Source organism: Acanthaster planci, linkage group LG09 (genome assembly GCF_054643075.1).
Source record: "Acanthaster planci isolate LZ-2023a linkage group LG09, COTS_SCS, whole genome shotgun sequence".
NCBI classification, from domain to species: domain Eukaryota; kingdom Metazoa; phylum Echinodermata; class Asteroidea; order Valvatida; family Acanthasteridae; genus Acanthaster; species Acanthaster planci.
Window position 1 is genome coordinate 5,758,115 of NC_141785.1, and position 17,513 is coordinate 5,775,627.

The 17,513-nt window shown below is 42.5% G+C and overlaps 1 protein-coding gene across 3 annotated transcripts in view; it reads left to right on the forward strand.

Moving 5' to 3' along the window:
• The window catches only part of LOC110976857 (uncharacterized), a 59,689-nt gene that overhangs the window by 22,664 nt on the left and 19,512 nt on the right, over positions 1-17,513 (forward strand). For all 3 annotated transcript variants that reach the window (XM_087140641.1, XM_087140643.1, XM_087140642.1), the window contains exons 6-15: positions 128-247; positions 726-782; positions 5,310-5,362; positions 7,608-7,674; positions 8,907-8,992; positions 9,679-9,765; positions 10,817-10,992; positions 11,637-11,779; positions 13,676-13,866; positions 17,141-17,397. In XM_087140641.1, coding sequence (XP_086996767.1) covers positions 128-247; positions 726-782; positions 5,310-5,362; positions 7,608-7,674; positions 8,907-8,992; positions 9,679-9,765; positions 10,817-10,992; positions 11,637-11,779; positions 13,676-13,866; positions 17,141-17,397 — 1,237 coding nt within the window. The remainder of the gene's footprint in view (positions 1-127; positions 248-725; positions 783-5,309; positions 5,363-7,607; positions 7,675-8,906; positions 8,993-9,678; positions 9,766-10,816; positions 10,993-11,636; positions 11,780-13,675; positions 13,867-17,140; positions 17,398-17,513) is intronic.

Genomic DNA, 17,513 nt, shown 5'->3' on the forward strand with positions numbered 1-17,513 from the left:
TCTTTGGCTACAAACTGAGTTCCTTACACAGTGTCAGTAGACATCTTAATCAAATGGACGTTACATCACCCCAAACTCAAGTTGTTCGTACTTGTACATGTTCATGTCTTTATTTTTCCTCAAGCAGCAAGAGCTAGAAGAACGGGCTGCCAAGCCTCCGCAAACCGACAAGCCAGAGTCGCCCGGTAGCCTGATCCCCGAGCCTAAGCAGCAGAACCTCATACAGGTCATCTATGCTGAGAACAGGGTGAGTGGTAGGGACAGACCTCTCCAAATTAGAGCCCCAAGCAGAAATTGTGTTGAGGACCTTTTCCGGCTAAGCAGATATCAGCTGAGTACCAGTTGTGAGAGATACATCTGTGTGACATTTTGGTTGGTAAACTGTCCTTGCTAAGCAGACGTTTTCTTTGCGTAGCAATTTACTGTTGTTTTTCATAATTGTAATATCCAGTATTTGAATTTGACGAACGTTTTGGAAAGTGTTAGGTAAATGATCTAAGCCCAAAAGAAGAGAAGTATAAAAATCACAACACTGCCATTAGAATTCTCATGATCTGGTCAAGCTCTGTCACTCCTGTTAATTCCTTTAATGCCCTTTGTAATTTTTTCCTGTTTTGCTCAATTCTTAGAGCTTTTGTTTCTTTTTGAGCTCCCAGCGGCTGGTCCTCAGATCTTTTTCTAAAAACTGTTTTTCACCTTGTTATTCATCGCTTTTATTTTATCAGAGGAAGGCAGAAGCCGCCCATAAGATGCTTGCCAACCTGGGACCTGGTAATGACTTGGTAAGTGGAAAAGCAACCGTTCATCAAATAAATAATCTAGCTGAAATCCTGTTTTTGAAAAGTCCATCATCTGGATTCCAGTATTCACTGTCGAGAGCAGTCATCCCTGAAGACTGTGTGTGTTTGCAGCACAAAGAATCTGTTATTAGCCTACTCTTACCTGATAGGTTTTGCAGGAGCTTTCTGTGGAGATAAGATGAAACAGGCAGGTTGAGCAAAACCTTAGGTACTGGACCACCTTGTTAGGAGCAGAAGGGCTGGTCTGTCAAGGTTTTGGTTTTGTTGCTGCCGTTGGAGCAAAGTGAGGTCGAAATCATGTCCGAAAACTAGTCCTTATAAACACCGCCAAATCTTGTCCAAGAATTAGACCTATAACATGGCCAAATTATGTGCAAAAAGCAGTCCTTTAGCATGGCCAAATCGTGTCCAAAAACTAACCCCCAAAGCTGGGCCAAATAATATCCAACGTGAAACCCCTAAACAGGCCAGCACATGTCCAAGGTGTGTTTCAAGCATATCCAACAGTATGCCCCGGGAAGCTTATCCAAAAGCCTCTGTCATTTATGCCCCCCATTCCAGGGTTCCTGCTGGCAAATGTTAAACAGTAGCTTAAGTTTAATCAAAGGACACTTTATTGGAGCTACTTACTTTGTTTAATGCAGTTCTAAATAGAACTTTTCTTTCTCGCTGGTAGCTCATGATTAGAGCCAACTGTTTTTAATGTCGCAGTTTACATCTGAAACCTTGCATTCCTCAGCTTTTTTGTTGAACGCATGCTCTGAACCTTCAAATGTTGGCAAAGTTGACTTGAGGTGCATTGACCTTGTGACCCCGTCCATTAAATTGTCAGAAATAGGCCACTTTATTGCCCTCCTCCCTTGCAGGCTTCTTCAAAAGTCATCCTTACAGGGTCATCTTGAGGATCCCAGATAGTGCGCACTTGTCCGATAAAAATAAAAGGCAGGAAAATCTAATGCTATCATAGTTCCCAGTGCCGTAACAAATTGAATAAGAATCTCTTTGATAGAGAAGAGGAAAAAATCACTCATCGCATTATGCCATGTAGACCTTCAAAACAATTCCAAATAGCCTCCGGCAACTGAAGTTCAGATAAAGGAGCCATGGTGTCATATGACCTACTTGTATAACGGATATTTCATGGTAGAGATGGGGATATGAGACTGCAGAATATCGTCGCTGTGGCGATGTGTACTTTTAATAAAGGTTAATCTATGCAAGCTGACACTGTCCTAGAATGATGTGGATCGTGAGATGATTGAATTCTGTGAAGATGAATGTAGTGGAGATGAATTCTGGCGTGTTATCGTTCAGGAGGCGGCAGTGATAGTGAAATAGGGTGCTTTGTAGTATACAGAAGAATTGTTGAGAGCCAGTGGATTTGTGTAGCAGCTCGCTCAGTGCTTCTGTCTTAGACAGGTGGCCTTCTGAGTAAATACACCGTGATATTTCACGAGGGTTTGTTTGCTGAGCTGACCCTGTAAATGTTTTTTTTTTAGGACATACATATACATGTAGCATCAGTGATTGGTGTGTAATGTGGATGCCCGAGTACCCCTGCTTTTTTGTTAGTAGTTCTGATCAAATATTTCTTCGAAAGATAAAATTTTTCTCCTGTTTAAACCTAGACATGGAGAAGATATCAATTTTGCAAACCAGTACTTGATTTCCACTTTCTGAAGAGAGTTAGACTGAATTGAAGCACACTTTCTTGTGGCTGTGACTGTAGCTTCAGACATTACATCTCACACTGACAATCCATAGCCGTACTCATACATGCCCATTTCACAGCCATTGTTTAGAAATAGAAAATCCAACCGCACTTTAACATCTAAATTCACAATCATCGGAATCTAATTTAAACATGGAGCTATGGAAACCACAGTACATGAGATCCCTGACGGACAAGAAATGAATGGCCCTGGAAGGGGGTAGGGGGGTAGGAAAAGCGGTAAGGATCCTTTGGGGTGGGGGGAAATCATTCCCATCCTTATTGGGTTAAATGAGATTAGTAGAATTAGGAGAAGGGGGCGTGCGTGTGTCTGAGAGTACGTCTTCTGACGTGTTATTGATTGCTGGAGATGTACTCTCTAAGCCCTGGCTCGGGAATTTGGCACGAGGGTATTTACGGGATTACTGATGAGGAGAAACAATACCAAAACAGTTTGTCTAGCCTGCGACTTCTACGGTCATTGAACTGCCAAAAGAATCACAGCCTGTGTTTGGTTTTGTTTATTCAGTAGAATTTTGAAGTACGCTGAACATTGCGTTCTCGATTGTCAGGGATTTCCTCTCTGACTCTAAAATTGACTACCGGCTTCTCTCTTCAAGCTCCTTGAGGTCCACAAGCCACAGTGCCTTGTGCACTCCATGGAACCTACGGTTTAAATGTCAAGAACTGTTATTAGTCAAACCGTTAAAAGTGTCCACATGAAATTTTAAACTGGACATGCAGTGAGCAGCATTCGATATTATTCACAGATTATTTAAGTCAGCTTGTAACTGTCACTCCAATAAAAGCGTTACTTTTTACTCCCCTCCCCTTTAGGATCTCGGTTTTCACGCTCTCCTATTCATCCATTTTGTAATCTAATAAGGAAACGCCATGATGTTATCTGGGGTAGTGATTCAAGGCTGATCAGGGTATCCCTAGTAATAGTCCAGGTTAGTTGTCCCCGGGGACCCACGTTGGCACGCACAGGATGAATGATGGATGGGCCAGTCTTAGGCAGCAGTCCCCCTGGGTAGGGGGTGGAAAGTTTTAAAGATGGGATCGTGTGAGGAATGTGTAATCAACTTCAAAGTTAGTTCGTCAGAAAATACTCAACTTTACCTTGGTAGTGTGTTGTCAAATTATAATAGTTTTCTCTTTTCCGTACATGCCGTGTGTGTTTTGCCTGTATTGTCAGGTGGATTTTATAAGTGGTGTCAGAAACAATCAGTTAGGTCAATAGGTCCTGACCCTCGCTGACTTAGCTAGCCAGCTGGTATGGGGCAGTGGACCAAAGCCAGTCAGTGACCTTGAGGTCATTGAACCTATGGCTTTTCACTTGGGGATTTCCTCATGTTCTACGGATGGGGTACAGCAGTAACAGAAATGCTACGACTTGACCTTTGACCTTTACAACCCTTGGTATGGAAGTTTGTTCGGTTGTCAAGATTCAGGCATGAGAGCGTCTTCATGGAGGATTGTGCTTAAAGGAAAAGGGGACACATGTCAAAAAGAGTTAATGAAACTTGAAATATCACTCTTGCCTTTGACGAAAACTAAATGGTATCAGGCTCCAATTTCATGAAACTACAAAGGGAAAAATCCTTTCTTAGCAAGCTCGCACAACAAGCACAAATCAGCTAAAAGCCCAGTGCAAACCTAATGCACTTCCTTACATTCTGGCCTATGAACTGCTCATTCCAGGCAAGAATTTTTTATGCTTAGCAAGCTCTGTACTTAGCAGTTCCCTAACATTCACCCCAAGGACAGCTAAGTAAATTTCCTAGCTATGCCAAATAAACAAAACAGCACAATTTTTGCAAAAGTGATGACAAAATTTGTTTATCAAGACAGTGTTAAGGTTGTAAAGTTTGGCACAGAATTAAGGAAAGTCTCTCTACAGAACAATCGGCCAAAAAGTAACAAAACAAACAAAAACCCCTCCCCCACCACAAGAGATTTTGTATAGGAATGTGTTTGAAGCAGGACAACTGGCATTGAAGGTTTATCAGATTACAGATTTGATCCTGACATCCTGAAGAAGGATGTACGCTTAGTTTGGCCAAGGTAAACTCCAATTTGACTTTGTCACTGGGTGAGGGGTGTAGCCTGGGCGTAACACTGAACTGTTTCCTCGGGGAGATGCGCTCATTTAGGGTTGAAAGGTAAACTCGCCGTTCGGTTAGTGTAAATTTAGTGGGTTGACCTTTACGTCTGTCACTGGTTGCGAGGAAATGTAAGGGAATGCTGTCCATGATACCGACTCTTGTCTATTTTAGGTTTTACCTATCTCAGGAAACTGAAAAGAAAGAAAACAGATGAATGCGTCCTTCTTTATCCCAGTGTGTTGACATATCACTCTTTATTCCTTGGAGTTAAAATATTGTTTAGAAGGCGAAGAAGCCATGTTAAGCTGCGTACTTCGTATTCCAGTCTGGTTTATTTCCCTTTTTCCCTTTTCCCAAATTATGTTTAATCTTTCTTGTGAGAGCAGCTGTTACGTTAACAAATGTTTAGGTTTAGGTTTATTTCCATACATCATAATTAGACCATAAAGAAACAATGTTATTACAGAATGTTGAAAAAGGAACAACTTGTTTACAGTTGTAGTTTCATATCGGTAAACACCTCGGGTTTATATGTTCACCAGATATCAAAGAAATTAGATATTTGGGCTCAATCTTAAATTGATTGTTTTCAGTGTACGCTTGGACTTGTAAGCATCTATTTCTCTAATGACAGTTGTATTGACGTTCATTCCCTGACTGTTTTACTTTTCTCTTTGTTTCAACTTTTAGCCAATGTACAACCAGCCTTCAGACAGTGAGCAGTATCAAGAGAATCTTAAAACGTGAGTACACAAGGTTTACAGCGTGGAGCCAATCAGAGCTCTCGTTTGACTGCCAGATTCCATTTCTGCCAGTCATTAAATTTGAAGGAGGCCAAAGTCGTAGCTTCTGGAGCCTGCAGGCCATCAGAGAGCGCACAGCAAGGGGTTTCAGGAACCAGATCCTGATCTTGTTTACTGTCACCGTTAAATATTTTGGAAAATGGCCTGGGAAACTGCCAACAACCACATTAATACGAGACGGTGAATCAGCTTTGATACATGTTGAATAGCTCATAGGAGCATGCTTGGATGACAAAGTTGGTAATGTCTTACATAAAATGGTCCTTGCAGACTTAGTGTATGAAATTCCCACTTGTGCCCGATCCCTCTGGAAGTTATATGTACATGTTACAAGATTGTCGAGTGCAGAAATCAGGACTTACAAGCTGTTTTGCTCAACGTCAGTGTGTCAAGACAAAATTGAAGTTGACGCCATACGCTTGACTGCAACCAGTGCAGACTGCCTTCGGGAGGAGGTCAATGACCTTGAGGTTATTTCCCCAGCCACAGAAAGGCCTCTGTGTTGAGAGAGGCCAGATGACACTGATGTGTGCAGGGGACCATGTGCATAACCTTCATTGACCTGGCACTTGCATCTGAAGTCCTGTGGACTTTGTTCTTTTATTGTTTCGTAAACACAAAAGTTAGTCAGATTTGTGAGATGAAAGGATTTAGGGGCTGATGTACAAAGTTTGCAATGCTTTTATGCTCAAGAACTTTGCACGAGTACATACCAATGTTGAATTTTTTTTTAATTTTATGATTTTTATAATTTATTAGTACATTATTTAATTCAGAGATTTTCTCTTGCCTGCAAGGGGCGGGTAACAACTGTTGGTCAACAGATATTAGTAAATAAATAGCAGCTAGACTTTGGTTTTGATAATATCCGGGATTACGCTTTAAGTAATGCAGTGCGTAGCTGGAGTAGGCCCCATCTGGCCGTGTCTTCACTTAAGTTTGCTGTTGAAGATACAGGGAATGGCATATGTACCCGTATTGTGCTGTTGCACCTGCCCCAGATATTCTTGTGGATGGGATGCTTTGGTATACCCTTCCCCTATTATTTGTGTCCCATGTACATGTACTCCCTGGCTGGGAGGGGTAGAGTGACACGCTCGATCTTATGGCACAGCCTCAAGCCAAATGTCAACAGCCGGATCAGCGGAACAGCAGGCTACCTCCAAGGTCGCATATCCCTACAGGAATCCTATATAATCTTGGACATGTGTCTGTCATCAGTATCCATCAATCAAGACATGACCACGATGATGGGTATAACTGTTGTCTCAGTGTTCGTTGATGGATATCTATCATGTCTTTCTCCCCGCCATGTTCTAGCTAGTCATCCGACTTCCCTAAGTATGAGTCTGAATGATGTCATCCTGTGGATTATGAAGCATGAATTAAAGGATGAATCTGTCACTGCCTAAGATTAAGTCTGTTTGTGCAATTTCATTTAGGTTTCCGTTCATCGTTCTTGTTGGGGGCCTAGAGATTCATGGTTTGTTTTCTCCTTGAGGAAAGTTATTGCCTCCAGGTAGGAATTGGAGGCCTCTTTCCTGACATGTCCATTTGAAGCAAGATATGGGACGAAGAGAATTCCCCCCCCTCCCCGCCTTTGTGTTGGTCATGGTTTGATCGAAATCTCAGGAATTCTTTACAGACTTCTGGGGGGGATGTGTTAGGTAACAATAGTCTGCAGTGTGTATAGGGATTGGACAGGTAAGGGGGGTACCCCTCTGTCCCACGTCTTGCCTGGTACAGAGATGTCAAGGATGGGATTCCAATCAGAGCATTCCAGGCAGACAGTGACAGTGCCGAGGGCCAAGTTAATTGAACTGCTAGAGTTCGGAAATGTGCTGAGCACCAGATCAAAATGTTCAGCAAAAAGTCGGTTACCAGCCAAATATTGTAGAGGGTGTATTGCCAGTGACTGGTTCTCGGCAGTCTTCTTTTTTACAGCTCATACATTGAGCAAGATTTCCCCCCTTGACTTTTTGTAAACCAGTTACAAGTTCTCTGTTCATAAGAGAAAATGTGGACATTTACCTCCAATCTTTTCTTTTGTCTAACTTGAATCTAGCCAAATCTAACAAACCCATTGTATGGCTTGGCAAAGATCTCTACAGTTCCAAGATGGTGTCACACTCTGCAGTTAACATGCACTTTATTGATCTCTTGATCTTGTTCATTCCTTTCCCAGCAATTTGGAGATGCGGAGGAAGCTCATTCTGTTTTTCAAACGAAGGAACAGCGCAAGGAAGATGAGGGTGTGTATTATTTGTGTACCTCTGCACATCAAGAGGATTGCTAAGTAGCTACAAACTTGTTGATGCCTACCCTTTGGTCAATACCTGGCAACCCACTGTTACATGAACAACTTGTATGGTTAGCTAAGGGCAAAAATTACTTAAATTGGCACAGAACTGTCACCCAAGCACTGTAAATCAGAACTGTTCTTCCTCAAATAGCTCACAAAAGCTCAACCAATCGTTGAGAATGACTTTCATTTGACTGAGGTATATAGAGGAGACAGGTTACAACTGACACACCCTAATTTAGCTAGAAAGGATGTCTTGGTGTTTTAGGACACCCTATGATTTAATGCAAATGTGAGTAAAAAGGACCTAAACCTTCCCTGCTTTACTGTTGAAGGCCACATGCATAATTTTAAAATTCTGAGACAGTTCACTGAGACACCCCCTATTTAATATTTTTATATGTACAACACCAGCAGGTCGTGGGTTGACAAATAAAATTTTAACTTTGCCTAAGTTCCTCCTAATCAGCAAGTGGACTGCTACTTGGCTGGTGTTTCATGAAATGTCCTTGCCCCTCCATTCAAAAAGTCCCAGGAGAGACGGCACGCAAGACTTTGAATCACTAACAAAGTTGTCATCCTTTGCTGGCCCACTGGGAGTGCATTAGAGGGTAGGAAAAGTACGCTGACCCCTTGCCTCGCCACCTGTTGCTCCATCCACACAGCTTTGAACAGCTACTCCAATATCGTGAGACTCGGGCAAGGATACACTAATGATTAAGGATTTCTTCTTAAGCCACTTATTTGCCACATGTGTACTGTGCTCATTTCAAGGCCAATTTTAATGCGGTTTTTTCCATGTGATCACTTTTTACAGTGTCGTAAAACAGGAGGCCTTGGTAATTGGCGGGTTAATCTTGGCTCCGCTTTACACGCAAAATAAGCAACTTTAGCACGCATATGAAGCAGACAAGAACATTTCCGGATTTCATGTTTTGTTGATTCGGTTATGTGATGAACTTACCGTTACCTTGTTAAAATGTGTGCTTTTCAATGAGAGTAACTCAAAAAAGAGAGGCCTCATAGCTTTCACAGTTAAAAGGAGAAAGTTGTAACAAATATGTTCCTTAGTAAAAGTCTGACAATATGAACCCTTTATTAGAGGGCCTTGGTCGTATTGAATTCTCTGCCAGTGTCTCACGGTCATGATATTTGCAAACTGTTCTTTCTCTCTGATCACAGGAGAGATATCTGTGCCAGCGATATGATTACCTCTTTGACAAGTGGGAGAAAAGGATGGAACAACTTGAAAACAATCCTAAGAGAAAGTAAGCGCTTATGAATTTGACATTCTTTTTCCAGAGGGGCTTAATACTGCTCCCTCACCATCAAGAAAACCTGTAGCATATTGCATTACTTGATCACATGTATGTACTGAAATCGCAAAACAGTACTGTATATGAGGAAACTTTCAAGGCTGTTCGTCCCCATTGGTGTCTGCACTTATAGGTGGGCTGTGTCCAAAATCTTGTGTCTAGGGCTAGGTCCGGGTTGTTGCTGATTGCTAATGTGTTATCACTTGCTGACATCAGAGGTAGCCATCGCCCCGGAAGCTCATCAGACATAGCCATAAGGAGTCTTCTTTCATTGATACTTTTAACAGATTGGCTGTGACTCTTGTGAACCCTCTTTCGGTCATAACAGTCAAAGACAATCACAGACAATCACAGATCTCATGCAATTTCCCCTTCCACATTGTAGTTGCCAACAGTCAGATCATAATTCAGGTTAGTATTGTGACCACCCAAATTCAATCAAAGGACAAAATCAGGTGACTGGTAGGCACAGCTGGCTTACCCATCAGCTGTTTCAGGTCATGTCAACAGTCCTTGCCAGTCATTTCTGCTTTATGAAGGCAGAGGTCTCTGAACTGTTCAAAGGTGCGTGATTGAGAGGGCAGTGTTGTTGAGAAGGGATGTGTGCAAAGAATCTGTTTTTATTATTTTTTTCGCAGAGCAAAAGATGCCAAGGTGCGGGAGTACTTTGAGAAGCAATTTCCCGAGATCCGCAAGCAGCGCGAACAGCAAGAGAGATTCTCCAGGTAGGAGCTTGCCAAGATTGCAATCAAATGTTCAGTGCAGTCAAGTTGGCAAGGAGCCTTGAGCAAGCAAGATTCCAGAACGTTAATCACACCTCGTGTGGACTTGTCTGGGTTGGCGCCAAGACCAAGGTGGCATTACACTCATGCGCGCATTCAAGAACTTAAGGCGTGCATGCACTATGGCAAATCAGAGCCTCTTTATTGGTTGAGGAGGCCGTTAATGTGCCTACCACCTGCCCATGATTGTTACCGCTATAAGGGATGTCCATTTCTGGTCGGCAAGTTCGTCAGTATGACCCCCAAAGTCTGAAGCATTCTGGCTTGCGCAGTTGTCATTCACTGAGCTTGAAACCTGATGTGTTAAGGAAACATTTCCTGAGATATTATTAAAGTTATTGCGAGTTGATAGCAAGAGATGATAAGTTCCAATTGGTGTGGATTATGCTGTGGTTGAATTGCTGTCAAGCAGTTCATCATGAAGCTTGTGCTAGTCATTGTGCAACTGTTAACAATTTTCAAGATGTATTTTGCGTTGGTGAGATGTTAATTTATATAACCGGTTTTGCCGTTACCCAACGTATATTAATAAGCACTGTATACTTAGTGCTTGTCCGAGAGCTTGCGAAAAAATTCACAAGCTTACTCGTAAGCAAGCTTGTAAGTAAGTTTGTGAATTTTTCACAAGCTCTCTGACAAGCACTGAGTATACAGTGCTTATTAATATACGCTGGGTGAGGGCAAAACCGGTTATATAAACTGTCAACAGTGTTCCTTGATCCTAGCAGTGAATTAGCTTTGCAATGAAATTGTTCAAGACTGTCAGTTGTAAAATAAGAGATGGTTCTGGATACATTTTGTCTTGGTTTATTGATAATATTATTTACGGTTTTCTGAAGTCGGATCAACATAATCTGCTCTTGTACTTTGCTGATATTACCAAAGTGGAAATCTGTCACGTGCAAACAACTAGGGAATTGTTACCATACACCTTCCGCTGCGATAATACTTTGGGTTTATTTTTTGTTGTTGGTTTTTTTTTTTTGGTTCCCAGAGCGGGAACACGGAGCAGCTGGGGCAACATTGCCCGCAGCGATGCCGAGCTGGCCGAGATTGTAGACGGCTTGAATGAACAAGAAGCCAACGACAGACACATCCGCAGTCTGGCCGTGGTACCGCCCCTCCTTTTCGATGCAGAGCAGCGAAAAGTCAAATTCATCAACAAGAATGGTATAGAAACACAGCCTCCCTCCCTGAAACATCACTTCAAAGCTAACTTGCTTTACTTCCTTCAAGTGTTTTCTCTAAAATTTAAGGAAACTTTATGAAGCTACATCAAAAATTATGCTTTCAATTTTATAATTTTTCATAGATTGATATTTTGAGTCAAAAACAGTGACTTTTGCACATGGCAGGTCAGAGAGCCACGTGGCCGAAACACGATAATCTGCAGATTATGCATTGCATGACTTTGAATACAGGAAATCTCTAGATTTCACATGTATGCCTTGTATTGGACACAAAGCATAGCATAGCTGCCAGCCCTGTTAGGAAGCTCTCTGCTATTACATCCGGAGTGGGATTTCAAGCTATTCATGGTGACAGACAACTAAGGTGGAAAGCTTGCGGCAGCACCATGCAAGGATACGATCTCTTTGGGAGTCTGTTTGATTCTGAAAAAACTGTGAGGAAGAGTTCCTCACGGTCCTTTTCAGAACCATACAGACTCACAGAAAGAGATCGTATCCTTGCACGGTGCTACCGCAAGCTTTCCACCTTAGTACATCCGGAGTGGCTCTATGAATAGCTGTCAAGCGGATGTTGGTTACTTATGGAAGTTTTAACGGACCAGCCTGTGACTTAATCTCCCCAAGGCCTTGTTGAAGATCCCCTGAAGGAGCATAAAGATCGGTTGCGGATCAACATCTGGGACGACGAGGAGAAGGAAATCTTCCGGGAGAAGTTCATTCTTCATCCCAAGAACTTCCAACTGGTGGCTTCCTTTCTTGAGAGGAAGGTAGGGAAGAAATGGACAGTTTACCGGTACCTTGATTGATCAATTCATTAATTCATCGCTTGCTTTATTATGTTGTCATTTTCGGGAGCGAGCAATCAACAGATTTATTCTGTTGAACGCGGTTGTGATTTCACAGAATATGCAGCCGTGTATGTTGGAAATCTTTAGGTAATGTTTGACGCCTTCTGAGTTTGCTCTGAAGTATAACATTTGTGGTTATGCTGCATGAAGAGAATGCACATGTCTAACTAGCAGGTACATTGGATGTCCACCTTTAAAGTAGGGTCATTTTTAGTTTCATTCAAGTGCTATCAATCACTAATCTGACCCTCTAAACAAATACCCTGCACAGATTATGCAAAGCCTGACACACTCTTCCCAAATCCCTTTCAATTCTGAATTTTATCAGAAATTTTCCAAGCTTCCTCCTCGCTTGTCAGATTTTTCTGTGAATGAAAAATACATCCAGACCTTGAAATTAAGATGTCTAATTTAGTCATCACTTACTGGTATTCTGCAGTCCTGTAAGAAATTACGCAAACCCATCATCTCTTCCAGTCATCTGACTTTAAAACTCTTGATTTAATCAGAAGATCCCCTAGTGTGCAAATGGTGGATATATTTCCGGAGCCAACATAATCTCCCTTCTGTCCTCCCAGCAAATAAATCATAATTCCAGCTGACTTGTAAGTTGAGGATGAGATGTGCCCGTCCTTGGCAACTTGCCAGGAGACATTTATTACCCTCAAGGCCATATTAGGACGTGGTTGGGCAGAGCAGCTAAATCCCCAATTTCCTTTTGATTTTGGAGCAGATTTGAAGTTTTGCCAGCTTTGCCACAGAAGTCACATTGCAATCCAGTGTAATCAAACTGAAGTTAATTGCAGGAGAGCAATTTCCTACCTATTTCAAGGTCCAATGAAAATACTACCAGTTTATACTCTTCTTCAAACATGTTTATTGGCTTGTTAAGTTCACTGGATGTCAGCAGATTTGTTATTTTGGTATCGTGCTCAGTCTTTGTCATTCAGCCCCCCCCCCCAAGTTGGCTTTACCAACTGCCCCATTCATCTGTTCTCGGTCCACTCTTGAATGTGTCTCTGGATCCATTCAGCAATGGCCTATATTACGGGGGTGTTTTTGGAAAAGTGAAAGCTTGAATTTGAAACACTTTTACCCTACTCCTTTGGGTGTTTGTAAAATCATATTGAAATTGGAGGATTGGGGACTTTAAAATTCAAACTTCTGTTATGAATACTGAGTTCTTTCATGTTAGTTTCTGAAATTTCTGAAACACTGTGGAATGCTTCCCCTGTGACTATTTTTCAAATGTACCAAAATTGTAGATAATTATAGATAAGGTTTAAATGACACCTTGCCGACTAGGCTGCATCCTGTCATCAGCAATCCATGTCACAACGTTACTGTTATTCAATACAGCCTGAAAGTGAAAGGTCTACCATAAAACGGACTACTGTAAAACTTCAAACCGTAAATGTTCATCTGCGTACGAGACTGCCTTATTGCACTGTTCTTCATGTATTTTAAGATTTTCGGAAGTGATGGGTCAATTTTTGGCAGGATATTTCTCTTTTAGGTCAGGTGATTTTTCAGTTTCTATATATTGATATACGAGCAAATATTTTCGAGAGCCCCTTTTCCGAGTAGTACTTTTTAAGAAGTAACTAAACAAAAAAATATTACAAATTCTAAAATCTTTGCACGTTATTTTTCCCAACCAAGGGTTCTGGAAGCGCGCCATCAGGGGTCAACTTGCAGGCTCTATAAATTAGATTTAAAAATTTAAAAATTCACAGTATCTCGTTCGTACAGTTTCAAGATTTCATGGTTTCACCAAGGCACTCTGCTAAATTGTTCCTGGTCTTTCAAATCCAGAGCATTGCGGATTGCGTCCTGTACTACTACCAGACAAAGAAGAATGAGAGTTACAAACAGATGTTACGCAAGAGTCACGTCAACAAACGGAAGAAGGGCTTCCCTCCGAAGGCGTCGGTCTCCCGGCAACAACAGGCAGAGATTGAGGTGAAGGAGGAGAAGGATAAAGACGCTGAGGAATCCTCAGACCAGTAAGTCTCAGTCGCTGGTTCTTAGCCCCTCGGTGTGCAAGGGCGCCCTCGTAGGTTACAAAGAGACAGGCCAGGCTGACAGTCGAACACTATCGGCAGTGTTTCCCGGCACAAGAAACGAGGGATGTGTAGCGTAGTGATCAGGGTCTGTAGCTCCTGGGTGTAGGGTTACAGGGTTTGAATCTAGCAACAGGGCATGTGTTGTGTCCTTGGGCAAATCATGTTTCCCCTAGGAGCATAAACGGGTTCCGACGAGGGCAGAGAGGAATACCATAGATGCCTATGAACTCTGGCAAAGGTCAAATTGTTAAAGCAAAAACCAGGGCCTCTCTCGTCTTTGGTTACCGGTACTCCTTAGCCTGCAAATCAGACTGCGTAAACTCTGCAAAATGTTTGGTTTTGATTGGGAGGTGATAACAAATGGCATTGGTCGTGCAGGTCAGATGAATTGATGTTGGTTGCAAAGGTTAAATCGGGGGTTTCCAATGGAAATCAGAGAGCATATTTCAGCACCTTTAAGGGAATATCTTTGTCTAGTGTCAATTTTCTTATTCAACCAGTGAGTTAAGTTGCAGTTACTCGCACATCCTGCTGGCTGGCGTTTCTGTTACCTGACCTCCCTGACCTTATTGCCCTCGGCACATCAGATTGTCGCATTTTCTGGTTAGGGACATGTCTTGTCACAGAGGATGCCGTTGGTAGGTTTCGGGGGAAAAAAATGAGATTAGGAACATGTGGCATCCATTGGCAAGAGTTATTAGACACTTCCAATTGTACCCTGGCCACATTGTGACCAGTCATCATGATGTCTGTAGGTTTGCTCACATAAAGAGTCCTGTTAGAAAGTAAAGTATTTGATGAATGCTCAGGAATATTGACAACTCATAAACACAGGGCACTGCACGTAATTTTTATATGTGGTTACAAGTCCTGCCATGTTATTGGCATGTTACCACAGAAGTTGACTTGTCCAAGTAAACATCTACATTTGAAGACGCATTTTCAGTTGTTTGATGAGGGATAATCCTTACTTGGAAGGATGTGCAAGTTTAGTTTCAAATGGAACCAGCGAGCTATTCTTGCAAGGATCCCATCCTGATTGTGTGTTTATTCATTGAAGTTAAAGACTCTTAAATCCTAGTTAATACTGTCGTGCAGCTGTGACTCCAATCACCGACTAAACAACATGTGCAAAGGTGGCAGGCCTTGTCATGTTTTGCCAGCCAGCATGCTTAAAAGTTCCCCAACACGGGAGGCTATAAATGTCTACATGGCCGTAACTGGTACCCGCAGCCGGTTACATTATTAATCAGGGATATCCCCTTCGAACCCTGCATTAATAGATCCCCCGTTGTGGTTTAGGCTGGCGCCTTGCCAGCACAGGCTATGAATAACCCGATAATCAGTCGCTGTTGGCTGCTTTCAATTTACATCATTCATGCCCTGCCCTAGGGAGTATGACTGGCTAGACTCCGGCTGAGATCCGCTCTTGATTACTTCTATATATTTTTTGGTTCATCAAAAGCCTAGAGGAGCTGCATTAGATGTCTTTAAGCTTGCCATAGACTGTCCCCAAAATGTTCCCCTTAAAATCAGCAAGCACACCAGCTGTAAACTTCAAACAAATCACCTGCCTTACAGCTGTCGAAATAAACACAACTTTCCCAGGCCATTATGTTATTAATGTAAGTTCAACATGCTGAGCTCCACTTACGCGCCTTACACAACTCCCATGTGAAGCCACGTGAGAAAAAATCATAACAGTTGCTGTTTGCATTCAGTGCTCGTGGGCCTTGAACCTTGTTTTTATGGGGCATCGCAAGTTCGTCTCTCCTCAGGGAGAACTAGACCTCCAATTCGCCTCTTTCACCCCCCTGTGTCTCTGGCTGCGTTGCAAGACGTGTCCAGGCGGCAAAAAACCATCGGCCCCCCCAGAGGGCACAGCATTACAAAGCAAGACCAAAATCATGTGAGAAAGATGCCGTTGTCCTGAATACAGTGAATATGAAGGAAGTCTGCTTTATACTGTTCTGTTATGACAGCATTAAGCACCATGAAGACCTAGCTATGCATCATATATGTGCATACCTATGGACAATACAAGAGGCCACACTCTTCCTGGTTTCCTCGAGTCTGCTCTCCCGGTTTGTCTGTTGTGCAGGGCTGTTAGGCAAGCTTACAAAAAGCAACGCCTGACAGTGTGCTCATGGATTTTTAAATGAGGTGATCCTTTTTCAACACAGAAGTCTGTCTTGAAAGAAGCTTCAGATATTTGAGACACCAATTTAGCATGGAAAGGCCTAAGTCATCAGCCAGTAATTCTCTCTTCATTTCATGTCTTCATTTGTCAGTCTTCCTTAGTAGGAGTCTTGTCTGGTCAACAATTGTATAACAGATAACAGACAAGAGACAGACGAGATCTTAAACATACTGGTGAACAATTGGTTGCCAGTGCCCAGTTGTACAGTCAAGTCCAGGAAGAGAGGAGTTGTGAGAAGCAATTGTCGGTGAAACTTCCACATCTAAGGCATTTGCGAGTTAAATTTAAATAAAATCTGGTACACTGAGTTATCTGATTGCCCATAAACGATTTGAATTCCCCAGGCTAAAGACACTGTTGTTTTACCTCGTGATTCGGGGCAAGCTTTTGCATAGCGACCACCATTTCTGGAATGGACTGGTTCCTTTGTACCCTTCTTATTCATTGAGAACAGTGTATTGTTGCAAGGCGTCTCTTATGTAACTAAGCAAAAGCTTTCCCCAAATCCCAAGGTATAGCAAGAGTGGTTTTAGTGTGGAGAATTGAAGTTCATGTGAATTTAAAGAACTCAGTGTACCAGATTTGGGTCAAAGTTAACTCACGAAAGCCTTAATACAGCTGTCAAGCAGCGCCGTAGACATTTCTAGAGTCAGACGCTGGGTGATATCAAACAGGAATCTTATGCTAATAGGCACATTTGAAGGACTTGTTTATTGGCTTCATGCATGATCTGCAGAGGGCAGTATTGTACTTGGTAACAGTGTCTTGTAAGGCCAACACATTGTGTGTATGCTGTGAGTAGGTGTGCAGCATGGAGAACATTTGATCTGAACATGGTTGAACTGATATATTCTTTATGGGAGTATGCAATCTAGTCATGTTGATCAGTCCAGGAGGTTCCACAGGCCACCGCACTTCCACATTGGCCCTTTACTTGAGTCAAGAAGTCAGTGTGTAACAATTGTCAGAGTGTCAGATAAGTACAAAGGTTTGTTATAATTGTTTGTTCAACAGGTCAAAGGACAAAGACAAGTCGGCTAAAGATAAAGACAAGGTCAAGGAAGAGCCCAAAGACACCAAGGAGGACCTCAAAGAGGACAAGCAGGAGGCAAAAAAGGAGAAAGGGGAGGAGGCGGAGTCTGACAAGATGGAGGTGGACAGCAAGGACAAGAAGAGCGAGATGATGAGTGAGAAAGGCGAGGGGAGCAGCAACGGCAGTAAGGACAGGAACGGTAGCACCCCAGCCAAGACAGACCAGTCAGCCTCTGACTGTGAGTACATATAGATGGTCATCTAGGACGGGCTACGGCTAACAGTAATGCACTTCATAGAGCCACTTATAGAGGCAGCAGCTACTTCCCCTAGACACGCGTGTTACCTAGCCCTA